Below are 21,917 nucleotides of genomic sequence, written 5' to 3'. Positions count from 1 at the left end.
GAAAAGCTATTAAAATTACCAGTTGTTGCCACGGTGTTTAAAAACAGTTGTGAGATTTTATGTTTCATGGGATTCCTTTTCACTATTTGCAACCAAGTTTAGCAGAACTGTGTTTATTAATATTGTTCAACTCTTTTACATGATTAGGTAGTGGCAAAAATTGCTTTTGCTGTTTACCAAAAATTTCTTATATTGTAATACAGAGTGATGATGCTCTTCTAGCATGAAACATGACTCCAGTATATTGGGTTAAAAAAAATTGAGTTGGTATTTGTAGTTTTTATTAAGGATAACCAAATTACGTGTCCTATATAGGTTTGAGATACCTTCTATATTATTTAGATTAATTAAAAATTTCTATAATTATCACAGGTTAAAAATAGATTCTCTTACTGTTTAGTTTGAATACCCTGATGCTTATAGAATGCATCTCCTTAGTGTTATGCAGCTAGTTTGATTTGTGAACTATAATTACATGCAACTGTTCAACACATACAACTAAGCAAAGTGCATGTTTGTCTATGATATCAGAAATGAAAAAAAAAAATTGGATATTTAAAATGCAATATCAGAGAAGAGTGACAAAGAACTCTTGGACCTATATTTAGCAGTGGTAGTTAAAGTCCATAATCCTATATAGAGAAAAACAATACCTCTTTCCATTTTAAATATTAGTGAATACAAAATATATTAATAATGTATTGATTCCCTTGAAGCTTCAGAATTAGCTTTCCAAAGATGGTGCTACTATGAAAAGAAGAGAAGATACAATTAAATATTAAAAAAAAAAAAAAATAGTATTGCCAATCTTGTTAACGCTATGGTAGAATGAATGCATGTTGGAGATCCCTGGAATAACACTCTATAAACATGTAAGAGTTCAGTGATGTACTACAAGTAAGATTAAAACATCTCTATTTAATGGAAGCATTTGTTTATCTATTTATATGTTTCTCTATTTATGCTACAGTAGTCATAGCTTTTGTTTCAATGTGCTACAGTTATTTTGTTGCTACATTAAATTGTTAACTTAAGTTCACTTTAATTTTAACTTTGAAATAAATATTACTTTTTTAATCTGTGCCATTATATTTGTTATTAACCTTCCAAACCAAATGGGTAACACTTGTCCTTCCAGGTGATGGTAATTTTGGTGCTTTTTTTATTTTCTTCCAGGGGTGTTAGAAAAAGCATGCTTTTATTCAAATGGAAGTGAGGTCCTCACAGTTAATGGTGACATTGAAACATCTGATGTTCTTTTGCCAAACATGGTTGAAAATAGTTCCAAGACTGATCCCACAATGGATCTCAGCACACAGCCCTCTTCCTGGACCACCACGCCTTCATCCCACATTGACCAAATGAACAAGAACTCAAGTATATTCAGAAACACTTTCCAGCAAGAATCATTTGCTCTCACAACTCAAGTCAGTCCTCATCCTACATATGATGCTGCTTTGGCAGAGGAGTCCGAAGATGACACCCAGATATTTTCTACTGCAGAGGAGGTGACTTTGTGGTCTACACATGCATCCTTTAGCAACACAGACAGGATAGCCACTCTGCCAGTATTAAGTCCTACCCATCCGTCTGTGTCACAAAACATGGATCAGAGAAAAAGTAAGTCTACATTTTATTTGGTTCCATAATTCTGACAGCACATAGTGTTGGCATGCTTCCCAGTGTGCTCCCGTGAGTTCTGAGGTATGTGTCCCTTTTGATAATTTAGTTTGTTGTGCACATTCCATGTTGCAAGCAACTGGTTTCTTATCAGAGTATTTGATCAACCCCATTGAAAAAGATGCAGTAAATTCTTCTAGATATCAATACTTCGAATACATTCTTCAAATGGTGATATTCATGCATGCTTACCAAGGCTGAAAATGAGTTATTGCAAGCCGTATTCAGTTTGTAGATTGAATTTTCTGTTTCTTTAAAATTATATATGTGGAAAGTACCACCCTGAACTTGGGAAGTAATTACAGTTACAACTTTTTCTGTGTCAACAGAGAAATTAATCTGAAGCGGTTTCTCTGTGTAGTGATAAAGTTCCAGTGACGTTTTTGAGGACTATAATAAAAATGTCTAGAGAGAATAAATGTGATTCAGGATCAGGTTCAGGTGCCTTCTTTTGTTTTGTTTTGTTTGACTTAGAAAGTAGGTGCATTTCATTAGTGCCACAATAATTTTATTGATTCATCATGTCAGTGGTAGTGAAAGGTTCCTTGATACTGTGTTGCTAACAACTGAAACACTAGGGTACCATATTCAAATGAATTTGTTTCTCTTGAACTGCATATCATTTATTTGCTCTTGATCCCTCCAGAGCACAAAGCAAAACTTAGAATAAGTTATAGAGAGATCTGAAGTAGATGAGATAGTGACCTAAGAGTGGCACACTCTATTAAATGTATTTTTAAAATTTCTGTAAAATGAAAATGAAGATACTGTACCTGATGGTGGGGATAATTTCTCAGAGGCCACTAAATTATATGTTATTTTGAGGATCAGGTCTGTGTGTCATTCCTCTATTGGATTCTGTGCTCAGTGAAGTTATAAGACCTGATATTAGTTATCTGAAATTTTTTGCTTTGCTGTGTTTGTTTGTTTTTTTTTGTTTGTTTGTTTTAAGCATTCTCCCTTCAGTAGTTTTTCCCCACCCTTCCATCATCTAATAGGCAGATAAAAGTTGGGAAATAGCTCTGTTATGTCTTTTTTTCTTGTTCTTTCTGTAGTGAAGTACAAGTAGGGAAAACCTTGGAGTAAGATTTTATTTTTTTAAAAACCTAATGCACAGAAGAAATTCCTTTTCAGGACATTTCAGTGATAACTTATTTTCTCACTCATGAATTAGGTTTCAAAAATAGAAGAAAATACTGACAAATCATTGATTCACAGTATGTTACTATCCCCTGGACTTCACAGGCCATTTGAATGGTGCACAATTTCTGTAGGTTCTGTTTGATAAAAGATTTTTCTTAAACAGATTTATCTCTTATTTTCTCTTCCTGCATCCCAAACTCAGAAAAAAATTGGATACAAATGCACATTTGTATCTTATTAGTGATTAATTCATTTACCATCTTTGGTAACTTGGTTAATTATCACCATGCCAAGGAACAGCGTAGAAGCATCCCTGGAAGTGCTCTGGGCCAGGTTGGATGGGGCTTTGAGCAGCCTGGTCTAGTGGACGGTGTCTCCACCCATGGCGAGGCGGTTGGAACTAAGTGAACTTTAAGGTCTCTTCCAATCCAAACCATTCTATGATTCTATAGTGTGCTACACTACAGATACCTCCAACTCATAGGATTTTCAGTAATTACCTTAGCAAAGGACAAAGTTAGTGGCTTGATGATCATTGCTGAGCAAAACTGTAGGGCAATAAACCATCTGTTTTTCTTAACTAGGTCTTCGTTGATGTATTGTAGAGTCTAACTGTCCTGTTCTAGAAGACGGTGTCTTTGTGTTGCAGTCTTAGTAACTGGGTAGATACAGTATAGATATATGCTATAAGATTCTGTGTATGGGAGGTTATATCTTCCCCTCCTCGGATGCTGATGCAGGGACAGTGCTACAGTGTCTCAGGACAACCTTAGGTCTGGATTCCTAAACTTTCACATATTTAGGGTTTGGTATTATATAGAAAGCCATTTGTAGCCTATGAAGATATTTTTAAGTTGTGCTGTGTTCTGGTAAGTGTACTTCATTCCAACAGCAGTATGATTGTATGTAAATTCAGTAGGCATATGACTACTTTGGATGCTGCTGTGAGGTGGTGTCTTCTGTGTAAAAAGAAAGGACAAAAGTTTTTCAAAGACAAATGTGAAATACCATAGATTTCTTTAAAAAACAACAAGAAAAAATCTCAGACTGAGAAGTTAGTTTTTCTTCCCCCTGTCAGAAACATTAGGAGCTAGTATGGTACTAATCAATAACCACTCAGTCTTCGATTCCACTTTCAGGTGTTTTCCTCATCTGTATTCATGTGGACATTGCCTTAATTCTTTGTGTAGATACATTAAATATATATCTATATATCTATATATCTATATATATATATCTCCAAGGTAAGAGCTGGGAGATGAGATGTAAATAAGTTTTGGAATAGGAAGACTGAAATAGCCTTTTGGAGTAAAAAGAATTTTTGGGGACAAGTACAGCTTAATGACGAATGAGAACAGCGATGGTAGATCAAATCAAGTCTGTCTTACTTAGCATCTGGATCCAATTGTGACCGTTAGCACTGCCTAAAGAAGAGTAAACTAGGCCCAGCATACAGAGACACTTCAACACTATATGGTAGCAGATTCTAATAATCTGCAGTGAGTCCTGATGAATGTTCTCCCATGAATTTCTGTAATCACTTTTGAACCCATGTAAAACAGAGGTTTGAGCTTTTTAGTCATATTTTATAAGGAAATGAATCGCCAAATGAACTGTGAGGCTGATGTTCCATCATCATAAATGCACACTAGCAGATAATCCATCAGTACGAGTTTCATCTGGTTAAAATAGGGGCAGGGGAGTGCATTTCTGTTGATTTAGTAAGCATGCTGCACAATTTGGAGTTTGTACTGGTTTTATGCAGGGTGTTAAAAGGCAAATGGTATGTCATACGACATAGAAATTGCCAGTGCAAAACCAACCAGACAAAATTCTCAGAACATGTTTGAACTGACATTCATGTGGCTGTAATGTTTTTGTTCTGGTGTTAGTATCCCTAGCACTGGATTTGCTTTACTTGTGAACCGTAGCTTTAATAAAAGACATTAGAACACATTGATAAGATAAAGAATAAACATTATGACTATATGGTATTCAGTCAAGACTTTAAAATAACACAAGTAAGACGTTGCTGAGTTACTAACTGGAGAGGAATGAAATTTAGCACATATGACATCAATTATCTGAGAAGACCTTGAAGAAGAAAGAAGTTCTTTGGCAGAAATTCTAGTAAAGAATAGATTGGCGGATAAATGGAAATGCATGATACAATAAGGAAGAGATGAAGAAGTTTATTTCCATTTTGCAAGGGGAAGCAATGCCTCACAACTCTATTAAAAAGTTATTTGAAGGAGTCAGTGAAAATGCTGATTAATACAACATACTTGGCTTTTAAAAATGCTGTTAACAAGCGTCTTCATGGAGAAGTCTAAAAGAGACTCTTCTCACAGACCGACTACTCATTAAAGACAGAAGGAAAAATAAGAATAAATGGTTAGGCTCCACAGTGAATAAGATTACTGATGGAGTCTTACGGGTTTTGTGGTCTGGGAAAGCAGTGAATAGTCAAGTAAGAACATTTCTGCTAATACAGAATTATCTGTCTAAAATGAATAGCTGGGAATCACATAAAGGTCTCATAGTGGAGAAGTCTCATAGTGACTGATAAAATGTTTAGATGACTTTGTGCCAATAGGTGCAAAAGAATGCTAGAGAGTGGGAAACAACCCTAACTCTGTGTAATACAGTGCTGGACTCTCAGCTTTGCCACAAAAAACCCCAGAAGACCTACAGTTTGCTGCAGACACCATTCTGGCTCCATGACTGTCAAGAAGGCAAAGAGGGGGTTAGGTGTCATCATGAACTCTGTGAAGAACAAAATAGAAAATCTCATTATATCGAATTGTTAAAGGCAAATAGCAGAAAGCCACACCAGTAGAGAAATGGAATGGCTTAGATGTGTGGAGGCACTAAATAGGAGCAAGATACTGTTTGCCTCCTGCAAAGCAGCTGGCTGAAGAATAAGTGGTTGTGGTAGATATCCATACAATTTTGAGTGTCTTGAAGAAATAGAACAGGAAACAGTTACTGTTTTTCATTATATCAGTAGGTGCCTTTTCCCCCCCCCCCCCCCCCACTTATTGACAGTAAGTTAAAAAAGATACATATTCACAGACTATGTAGCTATGTTGTGGAACTCATTGCCATAGGATGATGAGAAAAACAGAAAGTATGAAAATGCTTGGAGAACTTCATGAGGGGTTGGTCTGTTGGGAGCTTTCTTACACAATAGTCCAGTTCTAACCTCTGACTTGTAAAGGTTCAAACTTTTAGGTTGCCAGAAGTTGTTGTTATACTCCTAGGTTGTTGTTCCTTATGTTTGCCCTAAATTCTTAGAATTTTTCTTGAACATATAATTCTGGCCCCTACCAAAGGCCAGCTTATGAATTAAATGTATCCTGTGTTACCCCTCTGTTGGAAAGCAAGTGGAGTATGTTTTTCCTGTTCAGAGATTTGAGTTTGTGTGAGTTGATGTTTAAATGTTTTCTGAAGGCATGGGCCATGGTCCTAAGTCACATGGGTGATTCATTGGAGAGTTTTCTGATAGCAAAAACATCAGGAAAAGGAGTCTTAGGTGAACCAATAGTTGCAGTACTGTATATTAACGGAATTTCAAAGTGTATGCAGTAATATTCTGTTCATCTGTCAGTCAATGCTTGACAGAAAAAGAACCATATACAAAATAGTAATTATCTTAAAGAATAAGGGATGTTTTTCCAAGATAAGTATCAGTACAATTTTATTGGTACCTTTTTATCTTTAAAAAAAAGTAGGCTGCAGTTAGGCAGTAAAGTGGGAGACTGAGTAGGAGAGATCTCAAGTGTACGAGACTGAGCGGGATGTTTTCATTTCAAATGGAGCAGACTCCCTGGTTTGTAATACTGCTGATTTGTGGAGACAGGAAGGAAGAAGGAGAGTGAGGGTTGACATTCTTCCTAGAAAAACATCCGTTAAACTAATGGAATATGCACTGGGACACGAGATATTAAGTATCTGATTTTGTTTCTTCCACTCACTGATATTGATGCATATGTGTATTTAATATCCTTTTTTTCTGTGCCAAGTCTCTCATACTTCTCTCCTAGCAGTCAGCATAGTAACACCTCTGCCATTGCACAGAAGACTTTTCAGTGGAGAACTGTGGCAGTGTTCAGATCCTAACATGAAAAGTAACATGACCAAGCTTGACCTTCTGCCGTACCTTTCTGTGCTTGGCATCACCCTTCACCCCAGCAGGCTCCGTCACCGTGAGGAGCTGAGAGAGCATGGCCCGTCCCGCAGCACGGCCCCAGAAGCCCCGGCAGGTCTCCTTGATGCCCGAAACGGTTCCTGCGGCCTGTGGCTGTTGCCGCTGAGCCACATCGGCTTCAGCGCCGCTTGTCCAGCCGCGCCGCCGCCGCCACCAGGGGGAGCTGCTGCCGCTGCCGGCGACCCTGCGTCCCGCAGCGGGCCGGGAGCGGGGCCTAGGGCGCTCCCGAGGAGGGAACGCGGGCACAGGCACCGTCTGGTTTGAGAGGACGGGAAGCGGCAGCTGCCGAGGAGGAGCGTGGCGTAGCCCCGTGTCTGCTAGTGGGAGGTGGCGCTGGTGGCAGAAGAAGTGGTCTGCAGAGGCTGTCACCTGAGGAGCAGAACTCAGGGAAGAACCCTGGGCCTCTGCATCTTTAATTAGGAAAAGAACTGTGTAAAGAGCAAGGTGGATAGGGATAAGGGACCTGTGTTTTGTTTGTTTTGTTTTCAGCTCTGGGTTATTCTAGATGTACTTTACAGAGTGCTAGGAAAAGGCACGTGTCCCAAATGAACATGAATTTTGTTCCTGTTCAGCTGCTCCTTGCACTTGCACAAGTGGGCAAGAAGGTGAAAAAAAACCCTGAGCCCTAAGTGTCTGCTTGAAATAATAAAGTGGAAAAGTGCTTTCACAAAAGTGAGTCACTATATCAGAGGACTTCTGAAATGCTTTAAAAAGTAATTTATGTTTGCTTATTTGCATCTTTTACTCTTTTCCTAGATAACAAATGTTCTTATTATGCAGAAGACCGTAGAGTCTTTTCACTTTTCAGGCACCACTCTGAAACTGAGCAATTTGATTTATTTGCAATCCCCTGTTCACCCTAGAGGTTGTCCTAATCCTCTTTATTGTCATTTAACCATGTTTAATTTAGACACAAAATAAATCTGTCTCTACTCAACATTTCATAGTTTGTATTTGGTGTTATGCCACTACCAGGATCTACAGAAAACTACTCTGGCACAGCTTTCTGTTTGGTAGAAAAGTGCAATATGAGAACCACTTCGAGGGTAGGTGGATGGGATATGTCACATGTGGCACAGAAACAAGAAATTCCCTGCCTCTCTCTCCCTGCCTTGTGCTGCTCATACTAAAGACATTTTTTTTTCCTTCTGAAGTAAAGGTATCCAGTACCTGCATCCTATGTCAGACCATAGGCTTGCATCTTCCTAATCCTCAATATCTGAAACAGTGATCTAATAGATCACTATGTCTTCTAGCTCAATTTATGTTTAATTGCTTATACGAGTTGGAATAGACCCAATTGTTTAAGTAGTAATAGCAGCAGTAGATCCATGGTAGATCTTTTAGGGGTATTCTTGTCCTCAAAAAAACCCCACCAAAATGTTAAAACATTATTTTCTCCTGAAGGGAAAATGGGTTTTGTTTTTCAGATTGGCATAGAAGAACATAAACAGCGGTTTCCCAAATTCCAGGCCAGGAGTTTAGCCACTCTACTGTGGGTTTTTTTTTAATTCAAATGCAAGCATGAGTAGACTAATACAGTAACTATTAGTTTTGTTGGTGCTTGAGTTCATGCCTGAGAGTGTTTTCTCTTCCAGCAGTACTTTCTATTTCTTTCTCTCACCTACACCTAAATTTTCTCTCAAAATTAAAGAAACAAAGTGAAAAAAACTGCTGAAAATTTTGGAAATGTGGTCCTTATTAAAAAAATGTGACTTTTTTTTTTAGTAGTCAAAATAATTACTAAAGCCATTCAGGTTTTCTTGTCTAGCAGAAATTTAAAATTAAAATTGCAGTTGACACAGCAAAATTAGTGACTTACAAGAGGAATGTGTGGTGAATGTTCACTAAATTCGATAGCAAGAATGTGGTTTTCATCAGTTTGCTGATTCCACCGTTGCTATTTCATATGAGTGCCTGGGTGTAGCTTGTCAAGGAAACCCTTACGTTTCTGATATGTAAGATGTATTAGCTGGAATCCAAAAGATTCTTAAAAGTCATAAATATATAGACATATATATATATATAGACAGATTTTTATTACAGTTTATGTTTTTAAGAAAGGAAAACATTACTAGTTTTTATCACCTGGTGCAGTGCTGTTCTCAGGCAATTTTAAATTTGCCAAAAACTTCAAATACTTGTGTGAGAATTGTAATGAGGTTGCTAACGTTTTCATATATTTACCTCTAGCTAAACTTGTGATTTCTGTTCTCTTTCATAAATTCATGGCTTCTTACAGCAACTGCTCTGATTGTAGATTGTCATCTGTCCAAATGCACACTGATGAAACAATATTTTCTACAAGATATCTAAGAGACCTCATTTATTTGTTGTGATTAGTACTGTAATGAGTACTATAAATAAATATCACACCCTCCCCCCACCCCCACTTTGCATTTCCCTGTATCTTTACTCTGTTTTTTCAGCAGCATGGTTTACTTTAGAGAGGGAGATTCCATTCTTGGAAATACCTACTTAGTCAGCTTTGTTCTAGTCTTTAAATGATGTGTGTGTGCTTCTAGAGTTATGGATGTGTGCGTCTTTAAAACTTTAAAGAACAGAAGTCTTTTCAACTCTATTATGCATCCATTTTGTGTTTTTTTTTTTTTTTAGTCTTTGTTGCTTGTAGTTTAAGCAGATATTTGTGGTCAAAATTGAACCATGAACTGACCATGAAGTCAGTTAAGCAAGAAGTCATACTCCCAGCCTGACATGAAGCTTTCAAGGATGGGAACAATGAAACAAAACCTATCTTAAGATAATTGGCTGAGAATTGCAGCCACTGACTTCAGATCCATCAACTTATCTGAATCTATTAAAAAAAATATTTATGTGGTTATTTCAACAAAAAGATGATGTTAGTACATGTTGTGTTCTATATTATGATTGATCACTTTATTTCCAAAGGTACACCTTACATCTGATAGCAGCATGTGATTTTATGTTTGATTAAAGTTGATCTACTTTATGCTTCTGCATGGTCTGTTATGGATTACAATAGATAGAATGCATCCAGGTGTGGGTATAGAGCCATCATTAATATAAAATGGTAATATCTGAACTTTGTCTAAAAACTGGAAGGTCAAAGTACGGATACAACACAAAGTGATTTTACAGTAACTGTCATCTTTCACAGTCATGTGAAATTCAAGAACAACATACCATGATTTGAGGTCATTATGGGGATGGGGATTTGAGAAAGTGATAAAAGCCCAATGCAGTTAAAGATTAATTTAACTACTAATCTATACACAAAATCTGTGTTACTCACCTTTATTATGACTAATAATTAAAAAAAAAATCTTAATGATACTCTCCAATGAAATGAAATAGTGGAAGTTCAGACTAGAAATTAGGAAAAGCTTTTTTACTGGATGGGTAATACAGTGGTAGAACCTGTTTCCCAGAGAGGCTGTGGGATCCCTGTCCTTAGGTGTTTCCAAGACACAGCCCAAGTCTTGGGTGACAATGTGCTGCTGGAAATCTCATTTGGAGCAGCAAGTTGGCTAGAGATCTCCAGAGGACTCTTTCAAACAGTATTTCTATGGTTCTAGAGTAATAAAATATTTGTACATTTGGAACAGAACATGAACATTTTGCATGGCTGAAAAAACTTTAACATTCCAGCTTGTTTAACTATATTTGAGATTATTTTGCCCCAATTTTCATGGGGCAGCTTGTCATTTCTCTCTGTGTAACTAACAGAGGAAATTAAACAATGAACTGTAAAAGACAGCATTCAAGCAAGCTATCTGTATTTATTAGTGGAATTCTGTGAAAGAAATAAATGGACTTTCCACTCTGGGAAAAGCAATTAAGTATGAGGATTTAAAAAATCTCAGTTTGCACAAGCAACTTGCAAGCACCATGTTCATAAGATTTAGATGCAAGCTGAACTGGCGTACAGTTATAGCAAACCTCATCATAGTTGTGTTAAGCTCTTAAACACCTGCATATTTATCTAATCCTTTTACACATTAAAAAAAGGGAGGAGGAGCGTTGACCTCTAATTGCTCAGGCTGTAAAAGTTTGTCAACATTCTTCTTTGCTCTCAAGGATCAAGTAGTGTAACTGGAACTCTAAGGAATAACTCCATTAATGTAGACAGGTGGGCTTGTCTGTGAACAGAAGTATTCAAACTCTAACAGTAGAAAGAGAATTAGGCCACCACTAAGTAATTTTAAAATATAGTGCTCAAAAGAAAATTCCATTGATATAATAGTCAGTAGCAGCCCTTCAGACTAAAGAAAGGGCCCAGGAAGCTGTATATCATGTTCTGCAACATATACTTTGCCAAATGTGCTATCAAATTCAGAAGATCTAGGCTGTAGTATTTCTGGCTAACACAAACAATCTTTTATAGACAATTACTATCTATGCCATAATGAAACAAGCACGTGAATACCTTTGACAAACATAGTTGTGGGAGTTTTCCATAGGGAAAGAAATAATTCGTTAGATTGATCAGCTCTTAGTTAGCCAGGGCTTTAAAGATCAACACCTGTTTCTTAAGCTCCACCTGCAAGCTGCTGAGCAGGACGCTGGCGTTTGCAAAGGGGGTTTTGTGTACTTGTAGTGTTGTGCTTAGCAAGTGTTGTGCTGTGTTCTGCTCTTAGTTTCTGGTCAGATGTTGCAAGGAGGGATTTGCTGTGTTAATTTTGTCTGAAAGTGAGGTGAGCATAAGTTATCATCATTGTGAGGTACACTTAGAAAAAAAGAGTTCTAATTTCTTACTGAACAGATCAGAAGAGTAATTTAGCTATTTTAGAGTGGCAGTTGACCAAAGACAACTGGCACAGCTCAGGCACAGCCTGTTTCTGTACTGACGTATTTGTAGCCTGCTCGATATCTCAATGATTGTGAGTCTTTTACAAAGCACAGCATGTTTTTTTTTTTTTTTGTTTTGAACGTAACAGTGTTGATGCATAATTAAATGTTGTCAATCAAACTGGCATTCATTTTCACTTATTGAAAACACATTTGCTAAAAAAAAAGAAATATAAAAACCCCTCCCATTACCTAAAACCATCTGGATGCCTGCCTGGGTCTTGAGGAAGCTGCCAATTTTTTAACTTTTTTTTTTTTTTAACAAAGCCTGTCAGGACAACTAAAGTCATGCACATGTTTCAAAACAATAGCAAAATCCTGTCCAACCTTATATGCCATGGAAACTGGTCTCTAATGATAGATCTAATCCTAAAATTAATGTCATTTTGTGCCTTTTGTATATTTAATGGTAGGTTCTTAGAAATATGTCTCCAATTTCACCAAAGAATCAGGTAATTAGGAAATGCCTAATCAAAATACCAGATCTGGAATACAGTCCGGCTCACACCTCATGGGGGCTTGGTACTCAGCCTCAGCTTTGGCTAAAGAGCTTACCTTCTCTCAGGTGTGCCTGCCTAAGGGATTAAAGAAGCAAGTATGTGCCTTAGCCAAAAAGGGGAGCATCTGGAAGGACCTTGGTGAAAGAAGTGGGGTTCCAAAAAAAGGTTGCTTGATGAAGAGTCCAGCATTCTGTAATATACTTTGGTCAGGAGAATAACTGGGTTAGAATTTATGACTGCATTAAACTCTGAGCTGAGCAAGAAGTGTCTGGTGCAGACTGGCTGTGGTTTTCCACTGTACAGCAGCTGGTACAGATTACCTTAAAAAATTGTGATAACATTTCAACTCTGATCTAAAATGTGATCACGTTTTATTTCCCTCCTGGCTAATCCCCTCTCTGTGATCTGGGAGATAATGAATTGTTTTTCTTCTGCAGGTGGTCAGTAGCCTTATCACCTCTCCCTTTGGTACCTGTGGAACACGAGGGGGAGTTGAGAATCACTCATTCCTTTCAAATTGTATAATTAATTAGCTGAACCAAGTTAAATGCACAGCAATTGTTTTCAGATACTCTTGGAGTCTCACTTCTATTTCAGATCTGCAGATGGGGTTGGCTGTTCAAAAGCTGGTTTCCTTTTTCTCCACATAAGCTATTATCAGTTGTCTTGGCTTCATTTAGGTATTAGCAGTGCTGAGAAGGTGTCCCTGTTCCCTTTGCTCAGAGCCATGCTGTGCTGCATGCTTCTTTTCCTGCATTGGTGTTTGCTGTCTCCTGGCTGAGCTGACTCTGCTCTGACGCTAGCTAAGTTAGTACCAAATGCAATGACTACACAGGAGCTGTTAATAAAACTTATAAAGCCTGAAACTTAAGAAGCAAATGGTTTTGTAACTGAGAGTCTTAAAAAATAAGCTTATTCACTACAACTTTTTTTTTCTTTTTCTCATGGAATCACTCTTAAAATTACTCCTATCCAGATATCCTAAAATACTTACTTAATACCGTTGTCAAAGTGAATTGTGCCAACATTCCTAACAGAAGTTTTGAGCCAATCAAAGGCAGAAGACATGTATTATGTACATGATGTTCCTGTTTAGGCACCAGTTTGAGTAGAAATTTGAAATATTGTTTTGATTTGTGCAAATGTACCTCAATAGATACAAAAGGAATACATGCAATTGGAAAGAATCCTAGTAGGAACCAGAGATGAGTAAATGACATTCAAATGTTCTTCATTCATTGTGTTACTCTAATTTCTTTCACACCACTTGCCTTGCCATAAAGAATTTGGAACCTGCTTCATTTATAGATGTCTCTTTAACAAACTTTTTATTTTTCTGGTATTATGGTGGCAATGTGTCTTGGCTTACATAAAATCATAAGGAGCAACAGAGATCAAGAGAGTGACACATTTAAAAAGGGAAGGCAACTATTTAGAGCAACACTTGAGCATATGCTAAATTCATCCCTATTGAGAAAGCCTTCAGCACATGCTTAAAAGAAACTGTCAGCAGAGAATCTGTCTAGCCTCAGGATTGAATTCCAAATATTCAAAAGTCAGTGCTTTCTAAAATGTAGTTGGCACCTACCTCCCCTGTTGATTTGAATGGGGTCTGTTGGTGTTTAGTAGTTCTGAAAAAATTGTCCACTTATTCTGTGTCTACCTTTTTATCCCCACATACAGGGATATGAAGAATTTTAAGCAGTTTCTTATGAGATCTAGAGCACAGCACTAAACTCATTAATTCCCGTAATTATCCATGGTCTGCCAGAGAGGCTCTGCAACTTTTCCCAAACACGTGACCTCTGATTTGAGGAATCCAACCAGTGTTTATTAGGGTGGTGAACCTCTAATTAGGTGAAGCTTTAATTTAAAACTTTATGTATTGTGAATGTTCAATGCCTTTCAGAACTGGATGTCTCATTTTGAATATCCAGTTAAAGAGCTTAAATCTTGATATGGTAGCCTCAAATACTCAGTTTAGTGCTTTGAAATAAACAGGAAAACAAAGTTAAAAATACTCTTTTTATTTGTAATGTTTTCATCAACATACGTAATTCTGAACTGCTTATAAAGCAAATGTCATCCTTTCATTTGGATAGATTTAATTTTGGAAGGATGATTAGGTACCCTGGTTACAACAACTGTTTAGTATGTTATTTAGATAAAAATGCATCTACAGTATTTGTATTCTAAGTGTTTCAGCATTCCATGAGGGAAAAGGTGGTACTGAGAGGAGACATAAAAGTGTGAGGGTTCCTTAAGCCTAACATAACAATGCAAAAAAAAAAACCCACCCAGTTAATATATATTTTAAAATAGACACAAATGATTTGTATCTGAATACCTTATTTTTAAATTCTTGCGCAAGCAATTCTAAAAAAATCTTATCTAAACCATAAGTATTTAAGTGCAAAAATGTTGGATGAAATCCAAGTAGAAAAAAATAATGAAGAAACACAAGCAAAGTGGGATGCGTTGAAAGATAAGTTGCACTCTTTAAGTTGCTCTCATTATTGAGAGGTAAAATGCACTCATTATAGGTAATGATTTTTATGTCTTGGATAGTGAAGAAAGTATATAAATAGGGACATACAAACTCTATCTGAAAATAAGAGCTATATTGACAATACAAGATTGCAGAAATTATAGTATGAAGCTGACATTGTAATATAGAAAGTGAAGGGAAAGTAAAGAGAGAAAATGAAAAGAAATGTAATTACATAAGAGGTTAAGTCATATAAAGAGTACTTTCCACTGCATACAGCATAAGGAGGATTCTGGAGAGAAGACAACAGAGGTCTCCGACACTTGGCAAGAGTCATTCAGACACTGAAGAGCTTGACATTGTTGAAGAAGTTAAATTAATTATTTGTCTCACTAGTTACAACAGCAAATTTAGGACATGTCTGAAAGACAAATGTTTTCAGGAGTCTTGAAGGGGAAATATTAAAAAGGAAATTAAGAAAATTTTGTTCCTTAACTGGCTGATTTAAAAACAAAACCAAGTGAACTGGATCCAACCTGAAAGTATGAATAAAATTGTGACTTAGTTTGACTGGTATATTTTGAGTACTATGGCCAAACTCTCTGTGAAGTTTCTTCATTGTTTTCAAGCTGTGATTCAAAATACGTCCTGATACGAACAGCTGCAGAATAGCGAACAGAGTACTTTTTGGAATAATTGGAAATTTTATACTGAAGGAAGCAGTATAAATGATGCAGAGATGTTGATCAGACTTGAAAAGAATTTAAGACTTAGGGTTTTTAAAATCTGTTTCCTTCCACAGCTTGATTTTGGTTTTCTGTCCATGTTTTGTCTTCCTCTAATTTATACTCTTATAATGAATGTAGCCTGACAGAAAGATGCATCAGGGTTTTATCCCATAGTAGGAACTATCCAAATGACCTCATTCCGTTACTACATCTTTGATGTGTCCTTGTCTTTTCTTGCTTCTGTTCAACTCTCCATACAGAAAGATGACCTATCATTTCCCTTTCTCTCAGGCTTCCTCTCCCAACTTCACTGAATTTTTTCCACATGACACTCTGTTGAAGGTCTGCTCAGTTGGCATAGGGTTTATCTTCCCCAACATGGGAACATCATGCAGTGAGAAACACGTAAAGATTATCCAAATCTGACATGGCTAAGTGGGATCTGGGATAGCTAAAGAAAAGGTTTTAAAAGACAGTACGTCAATGCTTGAGGCAAAACTAAATTGCCTTTGTAGAATTGTTCTAGTGTTTTCAATTATTCTTTCCTGTTACTTGAATTTTAAAAGAAAGAGTATTTTTATTAGACTATGGTGCGTTGCCCTTGGCAGCTGTCATATATCCACCTAGATACTCTCTCTCTCCCTCCTCTCAACAGGACAGTGGAGGGAGAACACAAAAAGAAAAATCTTTTGGGTTGAGTGAAAAACAGGGAGATCACGTACCACTTGTCATCAGGTGCAGAACAGACATTAATTTAATGTATTGCCAATTAAAAATAGAGTTGGATGGTGTGAAAAAAATACAAAAACCTAAAACACCTTCTTCTCACCCCACCCTTCTTCCCAGGCTCAGCTTTGCTCCTTCATTCGCATCTCCTATACCTCCTCACTGCTGTGAGTGGCACAGGAGCATGGGGATGTGGTTGTGCTCAGTTCATAACAGTTCCGCTCTGCTGCTTCTTCCACCTCACACTTTCACCTGCTTCAGTGTTCGGTCCCTGCGTGGGCAGCAGTCCTTCCAGAACAGCCCCTATGTAGGTCCTTTCTGTGGGCTACAGTCCCTCAAGATGAGCCTGCTCCAGCATGGGTTGTCTGCAAGCTGCAATTCCTTCAGGACGTACCCATCTGCTCTGGCCAGGAGTTCTCCCCAGGTGGATGCTTGCTTCACTGGGGCCTTTTCCATGGGCTGCTGGGAAATCTCTGGTCTGGAGCATCTCCTTCCCTCCTCTTCTCTTACCTCAGTGTTCACAGGATTATTTCTCACACTTCTTTTTACATCACCCCCCTGTGCGGAAGTTTACCTTTTTTTAAACATAGTTTCCCTGAGGTGCTGCCATCATGGCTGAGGGCCTCAGCTTTGCCTTGCAGTGGGTCTGTTCACATCAGCTGGACCCAGCTGTGCCCAGCGTGGGGATGCTCTGACCGCTTCTCACAGAGTCCACCCTGCAGTCCCGCCATTGCCACCTATACCCCGTACTGAGGAATCTGGGAAAAACAGGCAAGTTTTGTTGGGCATAATCCTCCCACTAGATCATGTAAGAGGAAGCAAAACCCAGGGAAATAGAATACGAGAAGTGATGTCTAAATTTTATTTTAATTGTGAGAAATTAATTATATACATGAGAGAAAAAACAGTAGTTAACACAGTGGAAGCTTTTAGCCGAAGGTTGGTATGATATGTTTTAGCCGTTGCTGGAACTCTCAAGACCAGAGGACACTTGTAAACCACTATAAGCCATTGTCTAAATTTTCCTTTGTCAGAAATGCTAATAATACTTTATTCTGTCTATATCAGGTGTTGTATTAAAACTAGCTTTTCCTTCAGACCTTACTTTTCTTGTAGTGCTAAAGCGTATGAGAATGACACCACTACTGCTTTGATTTTATTAGTCTTTTACCACATAATTAGTTTCATAAATTTCTAAAGGTCTGTTACCTTGCATTTTACTGTATTTTTTCCAAGGATTTAAAAGGGTACCCAACTAGCACCCTTACTAATTTTAGAAATTTTGGCAGTTTTCTTCCAGAATGTGTGTGTGTGTATATATATATTTTTATATATTTCTTTTTTTTTTTTTTTTAAGATGCGATAGTATGACGTGTATGGTTCTGTAAGGATTGGCTAGTGTGTTCTGTTACAGTATAACATGACCTAGAAGAGAACAAACTTGCCACTTTTGTAGGAGTGTGAAAAAAATGGAAGGAAGGGCCTGAGAATGTCTTTAGAAGGGAACAGCCACCTGGTGTGGACACTCAGCAGCCAAGTTGTCCCTCGTGTCAGGAAACAGAGGCTTCTGTGAGTTGTGGAAATCATGTTTTCAAGCCAGCATTCATGTGAAAAAATTCCAGAGTCTATGCTTGTTGTGAAATAGTTGGTTTTAGGTCATGATAGTTGAACTAAGGAGAAAACAGTTTGTAGATTTCTCTGCTGGGTTTTTAGGTCATGATAGTTGAACTAAGGAGAAAACAGTTTGTAGATTTCTCTGCTGGGTGGATGGTGAAGGATAGATCCTAGTTCCTGGCATCTGTTGAAGTATGTCGGAAGAAAATAACTGATTTGGATGCCTTCTCTGAGTTAGAGAAAACATCTGAAATGCAATATGAGATGTTGAGTCTTAAGTGGACTGTACATGACAAATTCATAGCTGGAGAGAGGCCAACAAAATCTGTTTATCTTCCGTTTTAATGGAAATGAAAAATGTATCAAGATGTCATAGTAAATTAAAAGAGATATTAACATTTTTGGAGACATTACAGTAATGAGTTTTGGAAAGAAACTTTGATGAAAAGACCAGATGCTAGGTGGAATGCCATGCTCCTTTGATCTGGAGCAAAAGTCAATGTCAATCCAGATATTCAATAATAACAGGAGGTGGTAGAAAGGGCATTCTATAGCTTCATATGTCTCACATATGAGATTGTGAAATCAAGCAGACTCAAAAGATCTTTTAAGATCAGGAGAAGGTGGGAACTTGGGACTGGAAAAAAAACTTGATTTGCTGAAGGTCATTCCTATCTCAAGAAGTCTGCTAATTGCTGCTGTAGGTAAGTATAGACAAGTTTCTAAGTTAGAATGGATGAGTTTAGCTAATGGGCTTCGTAGAAAATTTCAAGACATTTTAAGATTAAAGGTGAGATTTCATTCCACATTGGGGGAAGCTTTTGCTATGAATGTACCAGGTGAATGTTGCCAATTTTCTTGGGGTTTACTGAGGCTTTACCAGTGAAATTATGGATTGTAACTGTGCAACTAACTGCTGAGAGGGTACTAAGCTGAGTTCTGTAACAAAGTGGGTGGTGATCGCTGCTGTAAATTGAACACTGCTTGTTTTTCCATAAACTTCTTAAAGATGTTCTGTAAAAGTTGCTCTGATTAAAAGATTATTCTCTAATTGAAATATCAGCAAACTTGGCCTGGGATATGAAAATCAGGCTGCATACTTTCCTCTTCAAGCACTCTTGTACACCATGTTATGTGTTTTTTTTATACCTGAGACCAAGGCTTGTTTTGCAGATCTGCTATGATGATCCTAGTAAAAATATACCCAAGCTGGGATCTAGGCCAGTTCACATTGGCATTATCTGATGGCACTTAACTGCATTACATTTAACGTGGCCGATGCTGGGAGGAAAGATCCTAGATCAGGTTTTATACCGGAAGTTAGAAAATGGATACGTTCAGACTGCAGACTTGCACCAAATTTATTCATCCATTTTTAGAGTAAAGATGTTTTTAAATTTTTCATCAGAAAGTAATTGACTCTGATGCTGCAGTTCAAATATTCCTAGCACTTTCAAAGTGCTTTATGGTGCTGGGCAGTGAGGACACATTGTGCCAAAGCACTGTTTCAGCTGCTGTGAGTAGGCTCTGATCTTACCTACTGGTTCCTTCCACTGTACTCCCCCTTCTCTTGTCCTAGAACAAGCATTTTTGCTGCCAGAAAGCTATTCAACCCGATGATCTAATCCAAGTGAAAGAGCTATTTTTTTTCCCCTTTTTGTCTCCTCCACCCGGTGCCCACCAAAAAAATTAAAAGTGTGGCAAGATAGGAGAGAGGAGAGGAGAGGAGAGGAGAGGAGAGGAGAGGAGAGGGGAGGGGAGGGGAGGGGAGGGGAGGGGAGGGGAGGGGAGGGGAGGGGAGGGGAGGGGAGGGGGGGGAGGGGAGGGGAGGGGAGGGGAGGGGGGGGAGGGGAGGGGAGGGGAGGGGAGGGGAGGGGAGGGGAGGGGAGGGGAGGGGAGGGGAGGGGAGGGGAGGGGAGGGGAGGGGAGGGGAGGGGAGGGGAGGGGAGGGGAGGGGAGGGGAGGGGAGGGGAGGGGAGGGGGAGGCTGTTTGTTTTTTTCAGGCAGGCTAGTGTCGAGAGCTAGTTCATTGCATGGCTTCAAAAACATCCAGAAGCAACAAACACTGTTGGGTGAGGAATCTTGACCTTATCATTACAGGGATGGTTGAGTGTTTTAAATCTAAAAAGATTAATCAAGCTTAAGCGGCAGTTTCAGCTGCATTTCTTTGGGGCTGCCATGAACATTGCCTTTCAGGAAAGAACGTAGGTGGTTATTTTCAGTCAGCTCAGTTCTGTAGTCCAGTTCGCTTTGTGCAGATGTAGCCCATAGGCAGTTCAATCTGGGAACAAACTGTAGAAGAGAGAAGGAAAGGGGAAAATATGTTGTTTAGATTAGTTTCAGCAGCACTCAATATGAAACTGTAGACTTGCATTGCAATTGTTGGAGTAGAAGGAAGCCCTTTTTTCCTGGTTCAGTCCATCTGGAAATAGCCAGTGATAAACAGAAAACTCTTAATTTAGATGAATGTCAGAAATGACCCATATAATTAGGAACCATACTGTACAGCTTGTTCACATGTTGTTGTTCCCATTTACTGCTCTTTTTTCCCCCGCTGTAAGTATTGCCAAAACTAGTTTATGTGCCTTCTATTCCCTGTAATTAATGAATCTTTACTGCAGAAAAAAAGCAAATAGGTTGAGGCTTTTCTATGTGTATTTGGCATTTATCTAGTTTGTTTCCTGCTTGTTTGTAACATGTTTAGTGCTAGTATGTTATACCATCAGTCAGAACAGCATTTTGGCACTGAAGGGCCGTATAGGTTATGAAACACACCCTGTAAATATGAAACAGAATTTAGGAATTTAGTAGAATAGTTATACATTTTGAGGTTTACTGCATTATTTTTTTTTTCTAGATCTGTGGCGCTTTGTTAGTGTAATTATTCAGTTTTTCTTTGAAAAAAGCACGTTCTTCTTACTAGAATATTTTTTAATCTTATCTCTTTTAATCTCCCTATTTAGATACCTACTCATTAAATAAACAGTCCCTTGTATTTGTGTCTTAAATAACTTTTTTCCTACTTTTCATATCCTTTAATATAAATTATTCCATGCTATGTAGAATGCTGTGTCTCTATCACAGTTTGCCCAAGTACAGAGCAATTTGGCACTGAGCAGACTTGAGTGTCTGAAAGATACATTCTGTTTATCACAAGCTATTGGGCTTGAAGGAAGAATTAATGGAGGGACTTGTTTTGTGCAAATGATCAGAATAGAGATTCTCTGCTTTTTCTTCTCATTTCAGTTTAGGTGAAACAACCTTGCTCTGAAATAGCGTGTTACTCAAAGTATGACCAACTTAGGCAGTTGTGTGGAACTTGTCCCCTGCAAAGCAGTAGGTAAATGTCTGCCTGCTGCTGGGGTAGAGGTCTGTGGGCAAGCCTGGAAAGGGCCGATACACCTGTGCTCTGCAGCTCCCTGGGAGTGAGCCAGTGGGGTGCTGTTTTGAGCTCAGGAGTCCTGTGCAGAACTAAATGTGTACAAACACAAGGGTAACTTTTCTTAATTTACCAGTGAAGGTTTTTGAGACTGTGGCATTTGTGAGAATCTGGGATGTATGTAACACCATGATACAACAATTGCTGTTACCCTGAAATTATGCTTTTTATCTCAGAGATGTGGGGGGTATGGGACACTCATCTGTTGCACTGTAATTTATTTGTTGAGTGAATGACTGAAGAAAAAGTAGAAAAGGTGGATTGAGGACCTGTGAGGTTCTAACCCAGGTACCTGACTTCCAGGAGGGTGTTCCAGGATACTGATCCACCTGGCATTAATACTGAACTGATGTGGTTTTATAGGAATGTAAGATTCATGAAACTGAAGATGTATCATGTTTCTGTTGCAAGAACAGGTCTTGCATTTGGTCCCTCCTTCCATCTTTCTTTGTTTTAAAAATTCCTGTATAATTGATATAAAATTCCATCTTCTTGGCCATGAATGTTGAATTCAGTGCTGTGTTGTCCAGCCACTAAGTACTGCTAAAAGATCAGATAG

The 21,917-nt window shown here is 38.2% G+C and overlaps 1 protein-coding gene across 5 annotated transcripts in view; it reads left to right on the top strand.

Moving 5' to 3' along the window:
• CORIN (corin, serine peptidase) overlaps window positions 1–21,917 on the top strand; it is a 143,256-nt gene that overhangs the window by 28,975 nt on the left and 92,364 nt on the right. For all 5 annotated transcript variants that reach the window (XM_071807457.1, XM_071807456.1, XM_071807455.1 and 2 more), the window contains one exon: window positions 1,177–1,620. In XM_071807457.1, the coding sequence (XP_071663558.1) occupies window positions 1,177–1,620 (444 nt within the window). The remainder of the gene's footprint in view (window positions 1–1,176; window positions 1,621–21,917) is intronic.

Source organism: Patagioenas fasciata, chromosome 4 (genome assembly GCF_037038585.1).
Source record: "Patagioenas fasciata isolate bPatFas1 chromosome 4, bPatFas1.hap1, whole genome shotgun sequence".
Classification (NCBI taxonomy): domain Eukaryota; kingdom Metazoa; phylum Chordata; class Aves; order Columbiformes; family Columbidae; genus Patagioenas; species Patagioenas fasciata.
The sequence above is the reverse complement of the archived record's forward strand: the minus strand, read 5'-3'. Positions and strand labels throughout refer to the sequence as shown.